The sequence below is a fragment of the Taudactylus pleione genome, unplaced genomic scaffold (assembly GCF_031769625.1).
Source record: "Taudactylus pleione unplaced genomic scaffold, aTauple2 ptg000109l, whole genome shotgun sequence".
Lineage (NCBI taxonomy): Eukaryota > Metazoa > Chordata > Amphibia > Anura > Myobatrachidae > Taudactylus > Taudactylus pleione.
In genome coordinates this window covers 3,959,705-3,979,442 of record NW_028284511.1, presented here as the reverse complement: position 1 = coordinate 3,979,442, position 19,738 = coordinate 3,959,705, and the positions used below count along the sequence as shown (strand labels likewise).

Here is a 19,738-nt window from a genome sequence, read left to right as displayed (position 1 = left end):
CCAAACATTCCACCTCTTTGTTCTGGCAATATTTCTATCCAAATCCGGACAACAACTGTCTTGCCATATGTACCATATGTAAAGGTGAAATAAGTAGGGGTAGGGACGTCAACCACCTAGGAACATCCTCCCTTATACGGCACCTGCAGCGCGTTCATAAAAAGTTACTGTCAAGTTCAGAAACTTTGGCTAAGACCGTAAGCAGTCCAGGGACACCTAAATCCCGTTGTCCTGTTGTATCCAAGCGCCTGCAAACCACACCGTCAACTCCCTCCTCGTCAATTTCCTCCTTAGTCAGGATCGGAAGTAGTCCTGCAGGCCATGTCACTGGCATGACTGACTCTCCTATCCGGGATTCCTCCGGAGGATCCTGCATTGCTACGCCTACTGCTGCCGCTGCTGCTGTTGCTGCTGCTGGGAGTCATTCATCATCCCAGAGAGGAAGTAGGAACACCACTACTTTTACTAAACAATTGACCCTCCAACAGTCCTTAGCGAGGAGGATGAAGTACGACAGCAGTCATCCTGAAGCAAAACGTATAACTGAGGCCTTGACTGCTATGTTGGTGTTAGACGTGCGTCCGGTATCTGCCATTAGTGCAGTGGGATTTAGACAATTGATGGAGGTAGTGTGTCCCCGGCTCCAAATCCCGTCTAGATTCCACTTCACTAGGCAGGCGATACCGAGACTGTACAGAAACGTCAGAAAAAGTGTCCTCAGTCTCCTGAAAAATGCCGATGTACACAATGTCCACTTAACCACGGACATGTGGACAAGTGGAACAGGGCAGACTAAGGACTATATGACTGTGACAGCCCACTGGGTAGATGTATCACCTTACGCAGCAACAGCAGCAGCGTCACCAGTAGCAGCATCTCAGAAATGCCAGCTCGTTACAAGGCAGGCTACGCTGTGTATCACCGGTTTCAGTAAGAGGCACAACGCCGACAACCTCTTAGAGAAACTGAGGGAAATCATCGCCCAGTGGCTTACCCCACTTAGACTCTCCTGGGGATTTGTGATATCTGACAACGCCACCAATATTGTGCGGGCATTACATCTGGGCAAATTCCAGCACGTCCCATGTTTTGCTCACACAATAAACTTGGTGGTGCAGAATTTTCTGAAAAGCGACAGGGGCGTGCAGGAGACGCTTTGGGTGGCCCGAAAAATTTCTGGCCACTTTCGCCATTCAGCGACTGCGTGCCGAAGACTGGAGCGCCAGCAAACACTCTTGAACCTGCCCCGCCATCACCTGAAGCAAGAGGTAGTGACGCGGTGGAACTCAACCCTCTATATGCTTCAGAGGATGGAGGAGCAGCAAAAGGCCATACAAGCCTATACATCCACCTATGACATAGGCAAAGGAGGGGGTATGCACCTGACTCAAGTGCAGTGGAGAATGATTTCCGTGTTGTGCAAGGTTCTCCAGCCCTTCGAACTTGCCACACGTGAAGTCAGTTCAGACACTGCCAGCTTGAGTCAGGTCATTCCCCTCATCAGGCTTTTGCAGAAGCAGCTGGAGAAAGTGAAGGAGGAGCTAAGATGGAGCGATTCCGCTCGGCATGTGGGACTTGTGGATGAAGCCCTTCATTCGCTTTGCAAGGATTCCAGGGTGGTCAATCTGTTGAAATCAGACCACTACATTTTGGCCACAGTGCTCGATCCTAGGTTTAAAGCCTATGTGGTGTCTCTCTTTCTGGCCGACACAAACCTGCAGAGGTGCAAAGACCTGCTGGTGAACACACTGTCAGCTGAAGCGGAACGTGACACGTCAACGGCTCCTTCTTCATTTTCTCCCGCAACTGCGGCTGCCAGGAAAAAACTTAGGTATCCTAAGCAACCCGCTGGCGGTGATGCAGGGCAGGCAGGACCAAGTTTGGACATCTGGTCCGGACTGAAGGACCTGGCAACAATTTCTGACATGTCTACTGTCACTGCATATGATACTGTCACCATTGACAGAATGGTGGAGGATTACATCGGTGACAGCATCCAAGTAGGCATGTCAGACAGTCCATACCTGTACTGGCAGGAAAAAGAGGCAATTTGGAGGCCCCTGTACAAACTGGCTCTATTTTACCTGAGTTGCCCCCCCTCCAATGTGTACTCCGAAAGAGTGTTTAGTGCAGCCGGGAACCTTGTCAGCGAAAGGCGTAGGAGGTTGCTTCCACAGAATGTGGAGAAGATGATGTTCATCAAAATGAATTATCAGCTCTTCCAGGGAGACCAGCCTCCAGAAGGTACAGAGGGACCTGTGGTGGTGGATTCAAGTGGGGACGAGTTAATACTTTGTGAGGATGAGGATGTACACACTGAAGAGGGTGAGGAATCGGTGGATGAGGAGGATGAGGATGACATCTTGCCTCCGTAGAGCCAGTTTGTGCAGGGACACATTAATTGCCAGCTTGTTTTGTGGGGGCCCAAACGAACCAATCATTTCAGCCACAGTTGTGTGGCAGACCCTGGCGCTGAAATGATTGATTTGTTAAAGTGTGCATGTCCTATTTATACAACATAAGGGTGGGTGGGAGGGCCCAAGGACAATTCCATCTTGCACCTCTTTTTTTTCTTTGCATTATGTACAGTTTGGGGCCTAGTTTTTCTAACTGCCATCCTGTCTGCCACTGCAGTGTCACTCCTAGATGGGTCACGTGTTTGTGCCGCCCACTCGTGTCGCTTAGCATAGTCATCCAGCTACCTCGGTGCAACCTTTTGGACATAAAAACACTATTGTGAGGTGTGAGGTGTTCAGAAAAGACTGGAAATGAGTGGAAATTAAGGTTATTGAGGTTAATAATAGCATAGGAGCAGAAAAACCTACAAATTCTGTGATTTTAGCTGTTTTTATGCTTTTTTTCAAAAAAATACAGATCCAAAACACAAAACCCAGAACCCAAAACACGGAAGGGTGGTTTTGGCAAAACCAATCCAGATCCAAAACACGAAGAAAGATCCAGATCCAAAACCAAAACACAAAACACGAAAAGTGGCCGGTGCACACCCCTAATAGGAACAATTATTTGGTACTTTCATAAATTTGAAACCATGATTGCAATATCTCTTCAATAATTTTTCGGTTAGGATGTACACCATTGGGAATATATATGTAGATTAGGAAATTATGAATTGTATATTCTTTTTATATACAGATTATATTATTATATAATCACAACATTTTAGTATTATTTGTATTCAATTATTAACTTTTTACATTCACTGATCAAGAGACTATATATTATTTTTAACATTTCAAGGATTATTATGTATCATTCTATTAATTCATCACAGTATATTAATTTGTCACTATTGTCACATGTGTTTTTCACTAAATTAATTTATAATATACATATATAAATTTTACTATTTCTATATATTCACGATATTTCACAATCCAATTATCACATATGTATGTACATTACTATTAATATTGGATATTATATAATGTATCACTAAATTATAAGTGTGTATATAAGATAATATGACATTTTATAATAATATATAATTCATTGTTTATATAATTTTTCCATTTATTATTTTATTCCTTTCCTAATATTAAATGCTATGCTTCTTTTTCTCTACATTAAATTTTTGATCCTTATCTGTATGAGATTAGCAGGGATAATACACCTTACATTGAATTCAATGGGTTGGCTAGGACATACTAGTGGGAGGAGTTTAACAAATAAAATCCTTGTGGAGCCTCTCATTGGGTTCGCACCATGAATAAGTTGAATGTGACATGTACGACGGAGCGTGCTGGGGCCGTTCTACATCTAGCATATTAGCGTCCCCTATACTGTTTAACTGTCTGTGCAATACATTTGTTCCACCTAGTGCTACATGTTCTGGGCTTACTGTATGCCTGTAGCACAGATGGATCAGTGGTGTAAGGAATTGATCAGCTTGTAATTACCAACACAGCTGCTGTTCCTACTTGTTTTATTATAACAATAGTTCTACCTACTGCCATACATCATTAACGGGCTGACTGTATGCACGCGGCAGAGTTAGACCACCAGTAGTTAACTTGCATCCATCTTATTTACACCATAGCCGCAGATAGTGCTTGGCAGATATATGACTCATTCTCCGTCTACTGCTGCACAATTGTCTGTGGGCTGAGTGTATGCCCCTGGCTAGAGATGGACTATTTATTCAGTAAGACAATTAGTATTAATTTTAGAAATTACAGCACAGCTGTGGAGAGCATTCTTTGGTGTTGAACTGTATTCCATCTAATGCTGCACATTTTTATAACGGCTGATTGTATGCCCGGAGCGTAGATTTTCACTGTTTTTTTAGAAAATCAGAGGCGGATTTGAACATAACCATTGCAGATATTAACTGATTGTAGATAGAACTACTCTGACACTCTCTATTTTAGTATTGTGATCATCTCTAACTTGATATAGATTATTGCCACACTGATATTATTAGGATATTCAAAGTGATTAACAATGAAATAAAGTTATAGAGGCTCTCTTACAGAACTCACCCAGGGGGTTACATAAGGACAGTGATACTATTAGTGGCGATTAATATAATAATAAAGTTGTAAGCCACAATGATTATGTACACCTATATCTTATGATTATTGAGAATGAAATCAAAGATATCTATATAATGTTAGTGAAAATTGTTACCCGGATCTACATGTGTTACTAGTAAAGGAATTATACCTGCTATAAATTGCAATGTTAAACCAGAAACAATTGGATACATTATATATTATAAACCAGTAGAGCTGAATGTATTCTCTTATGAGGTCATGATAGGTGCCGTGATTACTGAAGAAATCACTGTTTCATAAGCTAATTTCAAGCTTAAGAATTAATTTGGATATGCAGACTAGCTTACTGCTAATTATCAGTGCAGCATTTGGAATAGAATATTGTTCTAACATAAGAGATGGTCTCAATCTGAATCAATAAAATATTAATGCTGCTTAACATTGGCTGAGTTTCAACCAGCAACAATTTCAATGAGAGGACTTTAAGGGCTGTGTATTACTTATTAATTATTGATCTATTGTCCTTTTAAATGAACAGACTACTATAAAGAATGGTGTATACATAAATGGTTTTCAGTGCTGCTAAATAAAGATACAGCCACTACATTATGTACTTTATGGATATGTGGGATTGCTTATTTTGGGCTAATATATATGTCTGCAGTCAGCCTACACAGAGTGATTGTCTGCATTATAACTTCAAATTAAAATGATCAATTGACATCAGTCACTCTAACATATCACGGCACTTGAGAAAAAGACATAACAAGAGTAACCATTAGTGAATACTCCCTAGTACATATTTAATGGAGCAGGGTATTTAAATTAAATGATCTATGGGCAATTATCCCAAGTAACTACCCCCACACCTAGAGATGTTCAAGAAATTTCACAGACTATACAAATATTTATTTCCATATATATTTTTATTATAATAATATAGGAAACGAAGTGCAGAGAATTAATACAGTTCAAATGATAATATAGGGATAAAGAAATACACTCAGCAAAGATGTTGCAACACTATCATTAGTATTTACTGGTTGTCACTCTTGTGAGGACACAGTGATCATAGGAACTAGACTCTGCAACATTGTAGAGTCTAGCCTGCAGTGTTTTGAAACAGTTGCCATTTTTAACAGTGGCCCTCATTCAGAGCCGTACGCTCTGAGCAGAGCGCACGCTCTGCATGAGGGCCGGGCTCCTTTTTCATGGAGCGTCCTCCTGGACGCTCGTATAGCTGTGGGTCACCACCCACAGGCTATACGAGCGTGCATTTTGATGGCCGCGATGGTCGTGACCATCGCAACCATCGAAATTGCGAGCCGGAGCCTGCGGTTGAGGTTTTCAACCGCAAGCTCCGGAGTGATTTTGGCTCTATCAGAGCCAAAATCACTCCCACTGACATCGCTAGTGATGTCAGTGGGCCGGCTTCTGACGGGAGGCGTTCCCGTGGGAACGCCCCCGTCAGGGAGGCACGCCCCCGGCACGCCCACCAAAGGGGGCGTGCTGTCAATCAACATTGACAGCACGCCCCCTTTGATCGGACACAACGAGCGAAGGAAAGTCCTTCGCTCGTCGTGTCTGGCGCATGCGCACGACGGAGCTCCCTCCGTCGTGCCCATGCTCAGTGCAGACCATCGACCCACTTGCGAGCGTACAGCCGCTCGCGAGTGGGTCTGAATCAGGCCCAGAATTCAATGTAACTAATAATTGCAGAATATATACCAAATGTTTATATATAGAATACTCAGACTGACTGGCTTAGGGCACCATTAGAGCATTTTCCTTGATCCCTTAGTTTCTTCCCTATATCAGTCCCCGTCACATAATTTATATTTTACCAAGATATTTCAACAATCCCTTGTAATATAATTTAAAAATAAATAATAAAGGTTATATTTTAAGTAATCTATGTGACCTGTGCACCATATCACTATCCTTTCTCTGTGTGATACCTTGCAAAAGTTCACATGTTACCAAAACTGTATCTGATCAACCACCTGCTCTTAAGCTGGGTGCCCACTAACAGATATATTGGCCGATCAATTTGGTCAGCCAATATATCTGGTGCCCGTCAGCCAGTGTGTACTAACGATATGTCTATGAACGTCGTAGTTCACAGACATATCATGTTGGCTGTGCTGCACAGCTGATGGCAGATTTATCTGCAGATATAGCTGTCCATCGGGCAGCGTGTATGGGCGGTCTACCGACTGCCCAGATACATGCAGCAGAGCCTGCATGGAGGAGGGCTGGATATGCCCCCTGGCTAGCGGGACCCACGGCTGGAGCAGAAGATGGTTGTTCAGTGTTTATGAATGACCATCATTTGCAGATATATCTGTCTAGTGTGTACCCACCTTAAGGGTACTGTTGTTCAATAACTGCATTGTTGTTGATACTATAAAAATAGTCAACTGTACAACTAAACTTTTCAACAAATAAAACAATCTTTGTTTTTGAAGAACAACAAGTCCAGTCGTGTGTCTGTTCACATGGGAAAATATTGCATTTAGGCTTGCCTCACTGTCATAGGTGGGAATTCAATTCAGTGCAATGTTGAATAGCTGTGGGAGGGAGCTCCTGAAGATATTCAATTTACCACGCTGTTTGGGCAGGCAAAGGATTTCTTCTCACACCCCCCTGGGGATGCAAGGAGAAATCTGACAAAAGTGTTGGGCGCGCAGCTGTTTTACTGCTTAGCACAGCGCTAACAGCTGTGTGCCTGGCACTTTAGTCAGAGAATGACGGTTCTTGTGCCTTAACTCCCTTGTTGTGTCGTGAGAACGGGCACTCTCCGACATAACAGCAAACTGAATTTAACAGCTCTGGGAGCTCCCTCCCGGGGCTATTCAATTCGTGTTGAATTGAATTCCCCCCATAGTGTGCTAAATCGAAGAAGATAGGAGGACCCATCCTCAAAGTATAACTAAACCACACCTGAACCTCACCCTTAGTGGTGCATGTCTGACATAGAGAGGCCATTACATTTATCTCCATCCACTTTATCTCTCTCCTGCCACACAAAAGGGGCTATTTATTAGAGTGCTCCTGTCCAGAACAGTACATAGGCAGGATGATCAGACCTCTCAAAGTGCAAATCGGGGAACATATCAGGAATATAAGGAAAGGATCTTCTGAACACCCACTCTCACTACACTACAAAGAGCACCACAACTGTGATCCTGCCTCTCTGAAATTCACAGGCATAATATTCAATTAATATTATTGTGGCCATAGGCCTTATATGCTATTTCCATCTGCTTACCATGGTATTGCATTATTTTAATGTATTTGATTGTTTGTTGAATAAATTGTTTACTGTTTTTCAAACCAGCAGCTGTGAAAAAGCGCTCACATTTATTTTTCTAAGATCACATGATCGCCTCACCACAGCCAACCATTAACTAGCCACAACCACCAACCAATCAGAGAAGCACTCCCTGAATGACAAGTTCACCAACAAATCAGATACCTGTAACTGACAGCCAAGTAAACGCTGACACCAGATCCAAGATGGCTTCTTAACCCCTTTCTTGGCCAGATCCAAGATGGCTTCTTAAGTTTTTTCATTGTTTGTTCTGTTTACATTATGCATGATCACATGATTGCCTGCACACAGCCAACCATTACCTAGCCACAACCACCACCCAATCAGAGAAACACTCCCTAAGTGACAAGATCACCAAACAGATACCCAAAACTGATAGCCAATCTAACGTTGACACTGGATCCAAGATGACTTCTTAACCCCTTTCTTGACTGGCCCACACCACTCATACTTCCTGAGGAAAGCCCGCACAGGGCAGAAATGCTTTGGAGTCACATCCACATCTTCCATACCAAGCACTACACTTTACCACAGCTAGCATGAACACCCACAGTGGGCCATACAACCCACATCCACTGGTCTGAACTGATATCAATGCAGAGCACCACCTATACCAACACCCAGTAGGAATCAACCCACAAAACTTTAGGAATGGGGATTTGTGCCTCATCACACTGTACCATCAATGTACTCAAGAAGGATCAATGCACCATGGTCAGTCTATATTTCAACAAAAAGTATGGTGGTCGCTCACATCAACTTAATGACATTGCACAGGTGCAATAATGTTAGGGACGCTGGTATAGAGGAGCCTTGACGTTTGGCCCAGCGCTTATTCATATATTTGCAAATGTATGTAAACCAATACCTCTGAATTTCTATTATCATGTAGGATTCAAGTATTTTTGTTTTTGCTGCAGTGTGCTGGAGGGAAAATCCCCTTTTTTTCTGTAGCTCAGTCTATATTTCAACTGTTGGAGAAAATATCTTTTGAAGGTCCCCATTGTGTGAAATCAACGTCCAATGCCCACATCTCTCTGCCACACAACCACAAGCATCCAGGCACCAACCACAAGCAACCAGGATGACTAGGCAAGTAAGCAGGATGCCGCCCCTAACTCTGAAAAGTTTACAACACTAGGGGGAAATTAGACCCTGCTTAACCACGTATTAGACTCTCTGAATACCGGAATAGACCATCCTGGGTACTGATAATACCCACTACACCTTCCACTTTACAGCAAACACCTGCAGGACTAACATTGTTACTGGACATTGCCACATTCACTTGTTTTGTTTCAGTTTGTTTTGCATTTGATTTTGTTTTGCTGCATCGTGCATGTCCAAGATTGCCCCAATTGTGTAACTTTGCACATTACAATATTTGTTCATACCAATTAGCCCACAATCTATGATTGCTACATTTCTCTATACAAGCACCAATATTTTGTTTACTGTTGTTGTCTATTGAGACCAGTAAACTATTATCTCTCAACATTTTGTATCCATTCTTCTTTACACATCACCCAATCATTTGAAATAATACCACTTAGCAATAGGTCTGAGAGCTATACATCCCAATTTTCTAGTATACCCAGTGGGGACAGGTATCCTCACTCGTGGCAGCAGCACTTACCTTAGTTACACAAGCACACACTCTGGGCCTGATTCATACACGGCCGATGTTTAGCGACCACGCATGCGCACGCTTCGTACTATCAGAATCTGATCGCAAAAGCAAAGACAGACAAAGTGGGCGTGCTTATGACTTTCCGAGCGAGCGCCTGCCATACCGTCACTTTGCAAAATTTGCATACGCTGGGGGCGAGCGATCGCAACTAGCGAGCGGCTCTGAATCAGGCCCTCTGTGCACAAAGATATCCATCCCAATCACTTATCTCGCTCCAAGACTTAGCATATAGACCCCTATATGTACTATACCATAAAAAAGGTTAACTTACTACACATTTTCTGTTTACAACAAGTATTTTTTGGATCAATGACTTCTTTAATAGTGCCTTCTGTGCAGTTTAGTACTACAGGTGCCGGACAATGGATTGGCAAACATAATGCACCGTAGTCCTCACAGGTGCAGTTTTGACACTTGTCAAACCAGGTATCTCCATGCTGTGAACAGTGAATACAAAACATTTTGTGAGCTTCAACACAATATACAGTAGCATCAAATAAAGTAATGTATTGTTATGGTGTGTGTTTGTATGTGCTGATGCGCGTCTATGTGATATAAACTCATATAATTATTTTCCACCAAAAAAAATAGTTGCAGTAATAATTGCATGAACAAAATGAACACAGTGATAATTCTTGTGTATTTACTGTAATCAATGAATCTAGTAAACATTATAAACTTTGTGTCCAGCAAGATCAGTATCTAAAAACAAAAACAAGTTGTGCACTATAAATTCTGGAAAGAAAAAACATTTGATTTGAGCAAACTTGAAAGAATCATTGACTCTCATGTTTAATTTATAAACACTCAACAAACCTTTCAGCCACATAAATGCTGAATCATGGTAATCTGATGTTTTGTACCATGTTCTGTTTGCTGGAAACTAGCAACTGATAAAATAGAATGTAATGACAGATCTAATTCTGATATCTAGTAAACATAGCATAGCAAACATAGCATAATCTAGACTCTCGTACATACCTTTCCCATAACTCTAACTCACTTATAAGGTTATATTTACTAAAGTGCAGGTTTTCAGAAGTGGAGTTGTTGCCCATAGCAACATATCAGATTCTACCTATTATTTAGCACCTTCTAGAAGATAATAGCTAGAATTTGATTGGTTGCTATGGGAAACAACTCCAGTTCTAAAAATCTGCACATTATTATTATTATTATTATTATTATTATTATTATTATTTATATGGTGCCACAAGTGTTCTGCAGCGCCTTGCAATGTATGTAAAACAAATAAGTAACCAAAGACTTACAGTCAGTGCCAGATTAATGTCCACATGGGCCTGGAGCTGAAATTTATGAAGGGCCTAATGTGTGTCGCCAGGGCGGTGTGACCAGTGTTGTGTGGGTGTGGTCTACACAGGTGGTGTGGCCTGTGCTCCTGAGTGCCGCCTTCGTTTGCCTCATGTATGTATAACTTTATATATATATATATATATATATATATATACACACAGTATATACGCACACATGGTGGAAGCTAGGCTTTCTGTCACCTGAGGCAAAGACTCAGCTTGGCATCCCCACCCATTGGATAGTAGTCACTTCACTGCTTGAATACAGACGTCAGCATTGTAATCTAATACCTCTTTTCCACTGCCCAAAATACCTGGGTTATTGCCGTGTCAACCCGGGCAGCGGCTCAGAGGAAAAGGGTCCTAGGAGGCTGTAATCTCTCTCTGCCCGGTGACAGCTGTCACAGACAGCCTCCCAAATGACTGCCCCCACCAGGAAGGACCCCCTCCCCTGGTGCCTGGTTCGCTCCGGTCCGACATTCAGGGTGGAGTTTCCGGGACTTAGTGATGCCGTCATCGCCAAGTGCCAGCACAGCACCCGGGTGCAGTGTGAACGGAATCGACCGGGTCAACGCCGTAATGGAGAAGGGGTAAATCCCGCATCTGACCCGGCTTGGAACCATGTTCCAAATCCCGTTTCAGACCCAGGATTTTTGTTGGGGTATAAGTTCCTAGTGCATAACCAGAACTACTTCTGCTAATAGAGTATAAATTTAGATGGATATGCTTTAAAAATAAACTAATATAACACTAAGGGGTCTATTTGCTAAGCTGTTTTAAGAGATAAAGTGAAGTGTGATAAGGTACCAGCCAATCAGCTCCTAACTGCCATGTCACAGGTTGTGTTTGAAAAATGGCAGGTAGGAGCTGGTTGTCTGGTACCTTTTCACCGTTCACTTTATCTCTTAACACAGCTTAGTAAATAGACCCCTAAATAGGTAAATTATGAGTAGTTTATCAAATGATGTAGGGGCTTACTTTTCAAATAATATTTGGAGGATATTCCCCGAATACACTAGTTTTTGGGAACTACCCCAAAATATTAAGGATCCCTTGAATGTATGAAGGTTCTTCCATTTCCGACAGCAGCTGCAGCCCCCATATGTTTCTATGGGGCTGTGAAGCTCAGATGAACCTTTCACATCTCGGAGCTTGCCCCGATAGGATAACGGCATCTCCAGATGGCGTTATCCTATAGTAGCCTATGGCCAAAAATTACAGGGAGAGGCCACCTCAGAATTGGCCTCCGCACATGCGTGGTCTGCTGACAGTGCATGCGCAGGACGGCCCCGGATATAGAAGGGAAATTATTCATTTTGCGATCATTTCCCTTCTTTACACATCGCAGGGACGAGCTCCTTTTGGAGTCCCTGTTCCTGCAGTTTACTTTTTTGTACATTTGGGGGAAAGTTAATTTCTTATTGCCGCAAATAGTGGCGATAAGAAATTCTAATTATTGGGTCTGAAACCTGATATGCCCCATAGAAATAATTGTAGATCTTATAGTTAAATAAAAATTAGAAATGTATGTTGTGATGGCCTGATACTGGTATATAAATTACACACTTACGACACAACATATAAGATTCATACAAAATAGTCAAATAAAAAAAATTAAAATATAGTTAAAAAAAGGAAAAGTCCACACACTCAGCCACTCAATAGGATTAGGCAGTGTAGACAGTGCTTAGAAGCTCCTGTAGAACCCTGTTAGTGAATTATACCCTTCTCACAGGTCCCTAATGTATATGTAAAGTGCTCTGTAACTCTGGGCCTGATTCAGAGCTGCTCGTAAGCGGCCGCTCGTTCGTTCCGAGCGATGTTCGCACATCTGCACATGCGTATGGGTTGTAATACGCATGCGCGAACCAGTCAGTGCTGTCGGAAATCATGTGCTCGCAAAATAGCGAATGCCTGCTAATTTGAGTGACAGGGTGAGGCGTATGTGGGTGGTAACAGGGGAAGGTGCTTGAAAACGGGGAGTGGAATTCCGAACGCAGGCGTGCCAAAAGGTCAAAACGGGTGTTTTAAGGGTGTGCATAATTAACAAAGCAGCGTCATCGACCACGTCAGTTGGTTGTCTTTTAGTCTGAACTGCTCGCATGATTGCGGTAGGAAAATGCAACCACAAGAATAGCGAGCAGTTCATACGCCTTTCGATGTACTCGATTAATCTTATAAATAGCGGAGATGATGTATGATGCGAGCGGCCAGGGGGCGTTTTTAACAAAATAACGACCTCATGTTTTGTTTGCTCGTTCAGACATGGAGGCGTCAACAGACCGCAAAGAGCGAACGGTCACTTTAAATAGCCAGCCCCTTTTCCTGAACGAGCGAGCGCAAATAGCGTCCGGCTCTGAATCAGGCCCTCTGGCCCTGATTCAGAGCCGGACGCTCTGACAGAACGCTCGCTCTGAATCAGGGCCAGCCTTCTTGTTTTTTAGAGCGGCCTCCTGGCTGCTCGTATAGCTGTGGGTGACCACCCACAGCTATAGCGAGCGGCCAGGAAGATGGTCGCGATGGTCAAGAGTGGACGATGCCTTTGCCGGCCTGGAGGATAATGTGCTGGGCTGCTGGTGGTGACAGGAAAAACTGTTTCTGTCACCACTGTTACTGTGCACTGCAGGGGATCCTGTGTGGGCCTATTTTCATGGGAGGCTTGGAGCTGAAGCTCCACCCGCCCCATTGTTAATCCGGTCCTGCTTACAGTACAATACAATACAGGACAAGGACATGGATAATATACATTGCCACATTAGCGACCATAACACCTATATAAGCAGCAGAGCTTAAGCAACCAAGGTCAGTATTCAATTTTAGTAAATATACCCTATGGAGTTCAAAATATAGAAACATAGTATAGAAATAATTTTGGCCCTGCTATGTATTTTGGTTTAAACACGTGCACCCAGTGGCGTATCTATAATGGGTGCAGTGTGTGCGGGTCCAGGGGGGCCCCGCACTGCACACCCTGCACCCATATTATTTTAAACTTACCTGTCCGTGGTCCCACGGCGGGTGTCAGCGCTGCTCAGAACAAGAGAAAATGTCCGCGGCGGCCATTTTTCAGGTGTTCTGCGCATGCGCAGTAGACTCTGGGCACACTCTAGTGCCCAGAGTTTACTGTGCATGCACAGATTGCCAGAAAATGGCCGCGGTGGCCATTTTCCTGGCTTTCTGCGCATGCGCAGTAGACTCCAGGCACACTTTAGTGTCCGGAGTCTACTAATGCTCCGGTGGCTGGCCAGCTGCGTTAGTCGGCTGCTGGCCACCAGGAAGAGAGGAGGGGGCCCCGCACGGGCAGTGCATACGGGCCCCCTCCTCTCTTAAGACACCCCTGCGTGCACCTAGAATTCCTACAAGGCTAGGGGTGCCCAGATCTTGGAAGGAGGGGGTATTAATTGCCTTGGCTTGTTGAAGGGGCCCAGGTATTTAGTGATGGCACAGATTACGCCTCCCCATTGATCTGTCCCTTGCTGAGGGGCGCATTATTACTATGTCATACTCTTTTGTAGGGGGTGTGGCCATGTTTGTATGGTTTGGCTCTGCCCCCTACAGCACCGAGACCAGCACCTTTCTCTATAACCCTGCCAAAGGCAGCACATAGTTTAAGAAGAAAAGGCATTTCTAATAGAGTAGATATTTGCACAAGACAAGTTGATGACTGGGTCTGATACAGAGTTATGTTTGCTTGTTTGATTGTTTGCTGTCCTGAGTGAGTCTATAGTCCCACAGAATGGCCGTGAGAATTAAGATGCTGAAACCATACTCCTTGCACATGGACTCGCAGTGACAGGGTGAGACACACCTGCATTCCTTACTACCACTCCCTGTTACCTCCCCCAAATGCTCCCTGCCTGTCAATCACACTGCAAATAAATAGGCACCACAAGTGACTATGGTAACGAACCTTGACACGTAAACATTGCAACTCAGATGTATGCACAGATGGACGAATAATCGCTCAACTGCAAAAACATCGGCATAGTGTACATCTCTGAATCAGGCCCTTGGATGGAGTAAAGGTCTTGCTTGCATAGTATCTATCTACACAGTGCTATTTTCCCAGGGAAGTGCATGTGCCACCTTCCTGAATATAATTACCAGAGATGGTAGGGTGTTGGGGCCTGCTGTTCATAGGTCGGAGATAATATAGAAGAGAAAGAAATGCCCGAAGTGGTGCACGAGAATAATTAAAATATAGCTTTTATTAATTCTATTAATATTGTCAAACAAGACAAGTAAACAGCGAAAAATTAAAACATTGAAAGAGTGAAAAGTAAGGAATTCAGTGAAATAAAATATATGCAGCGCCCCTGTATTTTCGCATAAGCTAATATTAGATCAAAAACTTTTATATATGGCACCTATCTTATATACGTTGTGCCGTATACGCTGATCTTAAATTTCTGTTGTTGATTTTAATCCAACTCTGTATATATTAATGTGTATAGTTTATATACAATAATTAGTTGTAAATACCAATCCTTAAATAGGTACTGTAATTATAATTGAACCATTGAAATCTGTTTTTAAACAGATGGACACAATTGAAGATTAATGAGTATTGTTGAATGATTGCTTGTATAATTATGGTGGTCAAAGAAGATATTTATTAAATTAATTAATGTGTCTCTCCTGTGTCACGTTTATTTGTCCCCGGTTGCGAATACACATATATTAAGCTTGTCACATAAAGCATAAGACTGATTTTGTATGGACTAATTCTTCAGTCTCATAAAGGTGCTCCTGGGAAATATATGTAAATTCTGTGCACAGTATTGGTTCTGATCTCCTTGCTCCTTACACATTCATTAACCAACCCTCCCGGGTGTTTATTAAGAAGCAATGGAGAAATGGCTTTCAGTGTATAGTTACTGAGCCATTACATCCCATACGTTCTATTTTCCGTACTTATTTAGGTGGTTACAAATGGAGTCATGTAAAAAAGAGAACCTTGGATAGTCGATCCAATTATACAACATCAGATATAGACTCTTCCGAAAATGAATCTGTACATGAACGAAACTCTTTTTTAGGCCAACAGAGAGATTTTTTAGGAGGTACTCTCAAAAATATCAGAGACACCCCATGATCAAACCTAAAAGGATCAGAAGGGGAAAGAAGAAGAAAAAGAGAAACGAGGGGATGGAGGGAAGAACCGAGAGACAGGAGACAATACAGAAAGTAGATGAGGCAGATTCTCTAAGGATAATAAATTTGACAGACAGGATCTTAACATCATCACAAACTGAAATTCTCAACAAAGGATTATCCTTTTCACCTACATCATCCTTTGATAGATTTGAATTTGAGAAAGATGTAAATCTTTCTGCTCGTAAATTACTCCTAAAAAATTTTTTTATTCACAAAGAAGATGGTGCAAATAGTCATGAAAATTTCTCCTCTGAAGACAGAATAGCAATAGCTACGTTGGAAGAGTTGAGGGGAACACCAACATCACAAGGAAATCCTGAAATTACTTCTAACACACCAGAAGTTTCAAAAACTCAATGCATCCCACTTAAAAAGAAATCCACATTTACACCAGACTTCTCGATATGTCCACAAGTCAAGATCTATGTGGACTTAGGGCCTGATTCAGACCCACTCGCGAGCGGCTGTCCGCTCGCAAGTGGGTCGATGTTATGGACTGAGCATGCGCACGACGGAGGGAGCTCCGTCGTGCGCATGCGCCAGACGCAACGAGCGAAGGAAAGTCCTTCGCTCGTTGTGTCCGATCAAAGGGGGCGTGCTGTCAATGTTGATTGACAGCATGCCCCCTTTGGAGGGCGTGCCGGGGGCGTGCCTCCTAGACGGGGGCGTTCCCACGGGAACGCCTCCCGTCAAAAGCCGGCCCACTGACATCACTAGTGATGTCAGTGGGAGTGATTTTGGCTCTGATAGAGCCAAAATCACTCCGGAGCTTGCAGTTGAAAACCTCAACCGCAGGCTCCGGCTCGCAATTTCGATGGTCGCGATTGTCACGACCATCGCGGCCATCACAATGCACGCTCGTATAGCCTGTGGGTGGTGACCCACAGCTATACGAGTGTCCAGGAGGACGCTCCATTTTCATGGAGCCCGGTCCTCATTCAGAGCGTGCGCTCTGCTCAGAGCGTACGGCTCTGAATGAGGGCCTTAGTGAGTAAAGATTTGGACCAATTATATAAGAATAAAAAAAGAATACAAGAACATGAATATAACCTCAACAGAGATGAGAGAGAAGCACTTAATATAATGCAAAAATGGGATGACACAATTTTCAAACCTTCAGACAATGGAGGCAATGTGGTTTTGTGGCCTCGTGAAAAATATATCAATGAACTCAATCGACAATTGGATGACAAAGCTTGTTATAAAAAACTAACATTCAATCCCACCAAAGACTTTCTGGAAATGTATAATAAAATTATTGGTGAAGCCAGGAGAAATGGAGTAATATTGAAGAGAGATTTTGAATTCTTGCAAACAGAGAATCCAAAAATTCCTACCCTATATCTTCTGCCTAAAATCCACAAAAATGAGACTAACCCACCCGGAAGACCAATAGTCTCCGGAATGGGTAGTCTCACAGAAAATGCGAGTAAACTTTTGGATTTTTATCTGAGAGATTATGTCCAAGAATTACCATCATATGTAAGGGACACCTCGGATGTGTTAACCAAGATCCAGGATATTATCCTAAATGACAACACCTGGCTGATAACATGCGACGTGGAAAGTTTGTATATGAGCATTTCCCATGAATATGGAATTAGAGCAGTCGAGTATTTTTTGAGTATGAACCGTAATAATGATTTTAACACCTTTCTCATCTCCCTCCTAAGATTTGTACTTACTAAAAATTACTTTGTTTGCAACAACAACTTTTATCTCCAGGTACGAGGAACAGCTATGGGGACTACGTGTGCCCCCACGTATGCTGGTCTCTACCTAGGATGGTGGGAGAGGGAGTGGGTGTTTAATGAGATGAATGATTCCTACACAAACCACATCCTTTTGTGGTTGAGATATATCGACGATCTTCTGATAATTTGGGAAGGGGGAATTAAGCTCTTTGAAGAATTCTTGATGAGACTTAATACTAATGAGTTTAATTTGAAACTAACTCATGAAGCAAGCCAAGAAAAAATACACTTTCTTGATATCACAGACAAATCTCACATTTTCCACCAGTGTTGAAAGGATTACCAAGAGGAGAATTACTCCGTATGAAACGGAATTGCTCGGAGGAAGATACATTCCAAATAAGATCAAAACAACTGAGTACGAGATTAAAATCTCGTGGATATAGTGGAAGAGCTATTAAGAAGGCATATGAAGAAACAAGACCATATACTAGAGATCAACTCTTAGTACCTAAGAAGAAAGATAAAGAACAAGAATGTATCAGGTTTGTGGGAACATTCTGTTATGAATGGAAGAATATCCAAGAAATACTACACAAACACCTGGATATTTTACGTACGGATCAGGATCTAGCTGAGATGGTCGGAGACAAAATCCAAATGAGTTGGAGGAGATCGAAGAATCTGAGGGATATTTTGGTGAATAGTCATTTGGAATCACCAAAAAAACAGCTATACTTTAAAAATGGTTCTAGGAAGTGTGGAACATGTAAAGCATGTCCAACCATGATCACAACCACTACCTTTAGTGACAGATTTAATAAGATCTGGCACATTAAAGAACATATCAATTGTGACACTGCAGGGATTATTTATAATCTTCAATGTCCCTGTAAGAAAATCTATATTGGAAAGACTAAAAGACCATTTAAAGTAAGAGTTCTGGAGCATATAGGAAGCATAAAGAATGCGGAACAAGATCATCAGAAGTTCAGATCTCTGACCCCTATAGCCAGACATTTTCTGAAGTATCATGATGGAAACCCCAGAGGTTTGCAAGCTTTTGGATTAAAAAGAATTAACATGAATATCAGGGGGGGAGATGTGGATATTGAACTCCTAAAACAGGAAACCAAATTCATTTTCCTACTAGATTCATTAAAACCTAAGGGTCTAAATGAAGAAAATAGTTACTCAGCTTTCCTGAGATAATATCATCTATATTATGGACCTTTGATGAATAGTGATTATTACATATCATGTCATATATTAATGGTTGATTATCCAGATATATTGTGACATTTTTTGGAACATTTAATATTATTTACTTGTTGACTGATTAATAATCAAATAATAACAATAACATCTTGAAAGTATTGCTATATTATTCCATTCAATGATATGTAATATCGAATTGATATATCTAATGTAATGATTATGGTTATATCTATAATTATTGCAACTATTAGGGTAAATATTTTATCTCTAAAAACAATCTATACACAATTTACACTTATCATCACATATTTTTTTTTTTTTCACATGATGAGTTTTAATTTTTTCTTTATTTTGACACAATCAATTTAGGATGTAATTGTGCACAATAACACTGATAATTCTAATGACACTTAATTATTTATGTATTTATTATTATATTTCTAATGTTTATAATATAAACTTCACATCACATTTCTCAACATGGATTATTATCAACACTATATTTAGGTTTTCACAATATCTATTATGGGTAATTCAATACATAAAAAATCTTTTTTGGGGTATCACTAAATACTTATCCTATAGATACAAATTTCAGTTTCAGAGAACTTTATCCATAATATGGGTGATAGATTATTGATGTCTTGTTAGGAGCAAATCCTTGATTGTCTATCCATTAGATAAACCTGAATAGACTCCAACCTGATACTATAGAACGATCACGTGATCGCTCTAGACGATCTCTAATGATTCTCTATTTAAATATCTCTAATAGAACATCCTAAATCCATTAACATAAATCCTTAGAGGGATTATGA

The 19,738-nt window shown here is 41.8% G+C and overlaps 1 protein-coding gene across 1 annotated transcript in view; it reads right to left on the bottom strand.

Annotated features, from left to right (window-relative positions):
- Positions 1-19,738, bottom strand: part of LOC148525218 (uncharacterized) — a 241,905-nt gene that overhangs the window by 20,157 nt on the left and 202,010 nt on the right. The window contains exon 12 of the mRNA XM_088471028.1: positions 9,810-9,975. Within this exon, the coding sequence (XP_088327154.1) occupies positions 9,810-9,975 (166 nt within the window). The remainder of the gene's footprint in view (positions 1-9,809; positions 9,976-19,738) is intronic.